At 49.9% G+C, this 7,398-nt stretch overlaps 1 protein-coding gene across 1 annotated transcript in view; it reads left to right on the forward strand.

Annotated features, from left to right (window-relative positions):
• Positions 1-38: 38 nt before the first annotated feature.
• Positions 39-7,398, forward strand: part of LOC308164349 (putative RNA-binding protein 46) — a gene marked incomplete at both ends in the record, with an annotated part of 17,729 nt that continues 10,369 nt past the window's right edge. Inside the window, 4 exons of the mRNA XM_080538460.1 lie at positions 39-141; positions 961-1,085; positions 1,284-1,339; positions 1,502-1,658. Of these exons, the coding sequence (XP_080394586.1) occupies positions 39-141; positions 961-1,085; positions 1,284-1,339; positions 1,502-1,658 (441 nt within the window). The remainder of the gene's footprint in view (positions 142-960; positions 1,086-1,283; positions 1,340-1,501; positions 1,659-7,398) is intronic.

Consider the following 7,398-nt stretch of genomic DNA (forward strand, 5'->3'; position numbering starts at 1 on the left):
ACAGCTTTGGTAACTTGTTGGGGGAGGACGGCCTGATGATGGAGAGCTCGAACCAGGCCGCGCTTCTGGAACTGATGGAGAAGACCGGTTACAACATGGTTCAGGAGAACGGACAGAGGAAGTTTGGTGGACCTCCTCCAGGTGTGTGTGCGTGTGCGTGTGCGTGTGCGAGAGGAGAGAGCGTGTGTGTGTGTGTGTGTGTGTGTGTGTGAGAGAGTCAGAGTGAGAGTGAGAGTGAGAGTCTGAGTGTGTGTGTGTGTGTGTGTGTGTGTGTGTGTGTGCGTGCGCGTGCTTGTTGTGTTGGGTGTGTTTCAAATCCTTCACATACAGTGTTGATCAGTCTTCCCATTATAGCTGAATAAGAACATCTAATCAAATGTGTTATAACAGTGTTATTACTATGTGAAATTCACCTAGGCCAACACATCTCTTCTTTTCTCACTCTCTTTCTCTTCCACCCACCTGTTTCTCCCTCCTCCCCCTTCCCCCTTTTTATTTACTCTGCATCCTCTCCCCTCCTTCCCTCCTCTGTCTCACCCTCACACCCTAATCTCATTCTCTCTTTCTCTCATCCTCTCTCACACTTCCTCCTTTTTCTGTCATTCTCTCTCCTCCCTCCTCTCTTTCACCCTCACACCCTCATCTCATTCTCTCCCTCTTTCATCTTTCCTCCCTCCCCCTCCCCCCTGTCGCCCTCATCCCCCCTTCTCTCTCTCTCTCTCTCTCTCTCTCTCTCTCCTCCCTGCTCTCTCACACTCCCCCCTTCATCCCTTGTCATTCTCTCTCCTCCCTCTCTCCTCTCCTCTCCTCCCCCCTCCTCTCTCCTCCCCCCTCCTCCCTCCCCCATCCTCTCTCCTCCCTCTCTCCTCTCCTCTCCTCCCCCCTCCTCTCTCCTCCCCCCTCCTCCCTCCCCCATCCTCTCTCCTCCCTCCTCCTCCCTGCCCCCCCCCACCTCCCCAGGTTGGGAGGGCCCCCCTCCTCCACGGAGGTGTGAGGTGTTTGTGGGTAAGATCCCCAGTGACATGTTTGAGGATGAGCTGGTGCCAGTGTTTGAGAGAACAGGACGGATCTACCAGTTCAGACTGATGATGGAGTCCAGCGGAGAGAACAGGGGCTACGCCTTCGTCATGTACACCACCAGGTACACACACACACACACACACACACACACACACAGTTAAGACTGATGGTGGAGTTCAGAGGAGAGAACAGGGGCTACGCCTTCATCATGTACACCACCAGGTACACACACACACACACACACACACACACAGTTAAGACTGATGATGGAGTTCAGCGGAGAGAACAGGGGCTACGCCTTCGTCATGTACACCACCAGGTACACACACACACACACACACACACACACACAGTTAAGACTGATGGTGGAGTTCAGAGGAGAGAACAGGGGCTACGCCTTCATCATGTACACCACCAGGTGCACACACACACACACACACACACACACACACACACATCGTTGTCGTCCTCCCCACCCCAGAGAGGCAGCCCAGAGAGCCATCCACCTGCTGGACAACCGTGAGATTAGACCGGGGAAGTTCATCGGTGTGTGTGTGAGTCTGGACAACTGCTGGCTCTTCATCGGCTCCATCCCCAAAGAGAAGAGGAAGGAGGACATACTGGAGGAGATGAGGAAGGTACAAACACACACACACACACACGCGCACGCCGCACACACACACACACACATACACCCACACACACTGACACACAGACACACACACACACACACACACACACACACATACACCCACACACACTGACACACAGACACACACACACACACATACACCCACACACACTGACACACAGACACACACACACACACACACACACACACATACACCCACACACACTGACACACTGACACACACACACACACACACACACACACACACACACTGACACACACACTGTCTTGGCAAACTCAACAAGAAACCAAGTACAGTGCCATTCCTTCACAGACAGGGAAGGAGAGCCCAATTTCCCCTCCCTAGAGAAACTCAGCCATCCCAACATGGGTTTTGGCCCCCATTTCCCCCCAGAGGAGAGACATGAGATGACAGTCATAGCCTGCACAGCTGAAGTCAATTCGCTAATCACCCAGCAGCTCACCTGAACAATCACCACTCCCTGTAGTCTGCAGTCTCACAGTTCAACAAACACACTGTGGAAGGAACATATGCTACTGCAGTGCTGTGCTCAAACCAACTGTTTGCAAAGACCAGAGTGGCTGACGGTGAGATGACTTGGCTGTGTGTTGTTGTTTGTTTGATATCTTAGATTTGTTTGATAGCAAATTGGTTGCTGTTGGGTGTTTGATATCAAGTTCAGTTTATGGTAAAGTTAAAAGGGCGGTACATAATTTTGGGAAAACTATTTAATTACTTGTAAAAATGTTTTATTGCATTGTAAATTCCTTCATATTGTTTCTTAGCCGCTTATTTGTGTTTATACCTTTTCAAAGGTTTTTCACCTACTACTACTGCTAAACTTGTAAATCTGATGAAAAAAGAGACAAAATTAAGTCCGAAATAAAAGGAGAAAGATAATTGCTGTCTTGTCATTGGATGCAGAAAGAGTGGAGTCCCAGTGAAACTCTGGTCAAACGGTCAAAGCCCTTTCAAGTTAGGGGAAGCACAGAAAACCACAGATAACTTGACAGTGAAAAACCGCTTTCCCACTGGACAACCAGGAAACGGAGACCAGTGAATTGGAAAACCAGGATTCTCAAGCCAGCAAACTGAAACAGCAGGAGCAGCAAATTGGGACCCTGGACATCCAAGTTCACATTCAACTAATTCATCACAAGGCCTCACTCAAACCATCGCCTGCAACCAACTCCAAATATGGCCACTGTTGAGCAGCTCAAGACGGAGAGAACGACAGCAAAAGCAGCATTCACTCGTCTGGTCAACAGCATTACCAGGAACCATGAGGACACGTCTGAGGAGGAACTCAGAGACAATTTCAAGGCACTCACAACAGCAGCTGACAAAGTCATGGAAGCCAATGACAATGTGAAGGCCCAACTTCACACAAAGGCAAAGGCAGAGGGAGAGACTGAGCTGACCGCAGTGCAAACTGCCGATCTGGCGAAGACTGCGACTGAGTGTGTGTTGAAGTTGAAGAGAGTTAAAAGTCTACTCCAGACGGCCCTGTGGGACAACTTTGGAGCTGATGAAATGTCCATAATTCTACAGGCAGCAGAGCAGCAGTGCAGGCGCACTACTGCGGTGGAAGCCAGTGAGGAGGATATGAACCAGGAGGGTTATGAATTCATGCTTAACCACCTGGAAGGACTGGTGAAGACAGCGAAGGAGGTGCACAAACGGTGGAAACAGTGGATCCCTGAAGAAGAGGGACGAATCCAGAATAACTTAAAAGATCTGGAACTTCAGGCCATCAATCTGGTTTCCAAGAAGGCTGACTTCATACAGAAGAGGATAAAGGACGAAGCCAGAAGACAACCGATTGCGCCCAGTCATCCTGTGCCAACCATCAAACTGAAACCAACGGCCCTTCCCAAGTTCACTGGCAACAAACGTGACTTCCACAGGTGGAGAAAGGACTGGGAAGCACTCCATAGGCAGGGTGAACCGACTGGGTCCAAGGAGGTGAAGAAGGCCCAATTACTGGACAGTATTGATGACAAGATCATGAGAGACCTTCGCCTCACTACTCACAGTGCTGCTGATGACATCTTCCGTGTTCTGGAGAACCGCTATGGCAATCGGACATCCATTGCTATTGAAATAGTGGAGGAGCTGCAGGGCATGACACCCGTCAGAAGTAACCAACCACTGAGAGTCGTGGAACTAATCCAAGCTGTGGAGAAGTCGCTTCGAGATCTGATTGAGCTTGGAGACACTGGTGCTATAAAAAACCCTCTGGTGACCAAGTCCATCGAGGGAAAACTCCCAGAATCACTCAAAAAGGAATGGCTTGTCTATGCGGCAAGAAATGCCGTGACTCCAGGCAACCGGTTCGACAGCCTGTTGACATTTCTCAAAGAGCAAGAAAGCATATATGAGCAGCTTGAACAACTGAGGGATGAAGAACCAAGCAGGAGAGAGACCAAGTTTGAGCCAAGACAGGCCAGAACAAAATCCACCAAGGCAGGCGACGAACACACTGGATGTGTTGTCTGTGGAGATGGGAAACACAGGGAGAAGCTCTACTTCTGCATGCAGTTCCGGTCACTGAAGCTAGCAGAAAAGAAGGCTGCAGCTAAGAAGTTGGGAGCATGCAAGAGATGTCTTGAAGTTCATGATGACAGTTCATACTGCAGAGATGACTTCCTGTGCACCAGCCATGCCTGCAAGGATGAACATGCTCCTGAGCATCACTTTTATCTCTGTCCTAACAAGAAGAATAACTCATCACAGAAAAAGAGCGGACCTGGTTCAGAGGATGTGAAAAGCAGGAGAAAGTACACAGAGGAACAAGAGGGGTTTGTAAGGAAGCTTTCCCCAGAGCTGGCAAAACAGTTTCATGATGTGTTCTCAAATGCTACATCAAAGGCTTTCAGCACCACAAAGAAGCAACCAGGCCTTCTAGTGGAGAGTGGATTGCAGGAGCTGCCAGTGATCATGATGCTTCTGGAGGTCACAGCAAATGCTGGAGAAAAGGTTGGAACATTAATCGACCTGGCGTCTGACACTAATTATATTACTCACAAGGCCGCAGTTAAACTGAACCTCAGGAGTGAAGACATCACTCTCATTGTCCATGGTGTTGGAGGAATGAAGACCATTGTGGAGACAAAGCGGTACCTCTTGAAGATCAGGGTGAAAACTCCCAAAGGCACTCTGAAATCACACCAATTGGTATGTTATGGTCTTGACAGTATTGCAGACTTCCACAAAAGTGTTGATCCCAAATGGCTCCAGAAACTCTTTCCAGACATCCCACTTGGAGAGCTGACAAGGCCCGGGGAAATCAATCTGCTCATAAGCCACAGAGAAGGCCAGCTAGCACCTCAAAGGATTAAAGTTGTTGGAGACCTTGTGCTGTGGGATGGACCACTGGGGATGACGGTGGGAGGGAGTCATCCTGAGCTCTTCGAAGACCTCACCGTGTCAGCCCACATGTCCAAAGCACATTTCGCAAGATCATTGAGAACTGCTTCTGTGAGGTCTGAGGAACTCACTGGCCCTGTTTCAAAGAAACATCCCAACACTCAAGTTCACGCCACGCTCCAGAAGTCAAGCACTTCAACCACCAACCGGGACTTCCTAGAGTGGTGGAAATGGGACAGTATCGGCGCAGCATGTGATCCAAAGTGTGGAGGCTGCCGCTGTGGAAAATGTCAACCTGGCGGCAAAGAAATGACTCTTGCAGAGGAGAGAGAGCTTGAAGTGGTAAGGAACGGTCTCACCTATGTCACCGAAGACAACCACAGCAAGGAGCCACACTGGCATGCCAGGTATCCTTGGGTGGAAGACCCGGTCTCCCTACCGAACAACAAGAGAACAGTTGAGGCTACATTTCTCAGAACAGAAAAGCGACTAGCCAAAACACCTGAATGGAAAGTGGCATACGCTGCACAGGTGCATGACATGGTCGGTCGAAGAGCTGCGCTCAAACTGCCTAAAGACACCATCACCAACTGGGATGGACCAGTTTGGTACCTCAGTCACCTCATTGCCCCTAACCCACACTCTGTCACAACTCCGGTAAGAATCGTCTGGAACAGCAGCCGAAGATGCAGAGGTGTGAGCATGAACGACCTGCTGATGAAAGGCCCCGACGTTCTCAACCAGATTCGAGCTGTGCTTCTCAGGTTCAGAGGTGGAGTATTCGCTGCCCTGGGTGACATAAAAAAGATGTACAACTCAGTCTGGCTGGAAGACCAAGAAGTGCACCTGCACAGGTTCCTCTGGCGAGACGCTGAGGATGAAGAGCTGGGAGAATATGCAATCACAAGAGTGAACATTGGAGACAAACCAGCAGGGTGCATCGCGCAACTGGCAATGCGTGAAACTGCTAACCTCCCTCTCTTTGCCCATCTTGAAGAGGAGCGTCTAGTGATTCACAATGACAGCTACGTTGATGACATCCTCACTTCTCACAACAACCCAGACCAGCTAAAGATCATCACAGCCAATGTGGAGAGGATCCTGAGGGCTGGAGTTTTTGAGCTAAAGCCATGGGTCCTTTCTGGGCAAAGTGGGAGGAAGGAGCACACTGGTGAAGAGGAAAGGGCAAAGGCAACGACCATGGTCTTACCAAACCAGATGTGTGATGATGACAACAAGGCGCTTGGCCTGGGCTACAGAGTCGAGGAAGATAAGCTCCACGTTATGATCGGAATCAACTTCTCAAAGAGAAAGCAAAAGATGAGACTGGGTGAAGACCTTCAGCAAGAGGAAATCAGAACCCAGACACCAAACCCTCTGACACGAAGAGAACTTCTCAGTCAAGTGTCAGCACTTTATGACCCAGTTAGCCTAGTAACTCCTGCCAAGCAGAAGGGAGCTATTCTGGTACGGAGAGCGTTCCAAGAGGCTAAAGCTGAAAGCGGTCCGGTCAAGGACACATGGGACATTGCACTCTCAGATGGCCTCAGAGGAGATGCAATCAACCTGTTCGAGGAGTACCATCAACTCAGCAAGGTCACATTCAACAGAGTTCTAACCCCCAAAGGCTTCACTACTGAACCACCATGGGCAATCACGTTCTCTGATGGAAGTGAGCATGCCTATGGAGCAGTGATGTACCTAAGATGGACCACAGACCAGGGTTCCATCATCAGATTGGTGGAATCCAAGGCAAAGCTAACTCCCTTGGACCACAAAGGTGATGCTGTCAAAGCAGAGATGTGTGGAGCAGCGTTCGCCTCACGGCTAAGGAAGTTCTTCGAGCGGCACAGCCGAATCCAAGTTGGAAGGTGGTTTCACTTGGTCGACAGTCAAACAGTCCTTGGAGCAATACAGCGAGAAAGCTATGGCTACCAAACATTCTTTGCCAATAGGATTGGAGAGATTCAAAGCAGCACAGCAGTTCAGGACTGGTGGTGGATCCCTGGGTCTCAAAACATTGCTGATGGGATTACCAGAGGAGCAAGCCCTCAGGATCTGGATGAACATTCAGAGTGGCAAAATGGACCCAAGTTCCTGAGTCTGCCAGAAAGTGAGTGGCAAACCAAATCGGCTAAGGAACTAGCAACCACCGCCAGAGAAAGCATCAACAAGTTGCAGAGGAAAGCATTTGCTGCTGTGTTGACAAGGGCCCAGGCTCTGAAACAGTCCCCGGAAAAGAAAGAGCCCTCATGGAATCAGAACCAAATCCAGATGGAACAGGGGAGACCGCCAAGAAGGTCAGTTGTTCAAGATCTTCTGGACGTCAAACGGTTCAGTGTTCTGACCAGACTGG

Source organism: Nansenia antarctica (genome assembly GCF_963989245.1).
Source record: "Nansenia antarctica genome assembly, chromosome: 8".
Classification (NCBI taxonomy): domain Eukaryota; kingdom Metazoa; phylum Chordata; class Actinopteri; order Argentiniformes; family Microstomatidae; genus Nansenia; species Nansenia antarctica.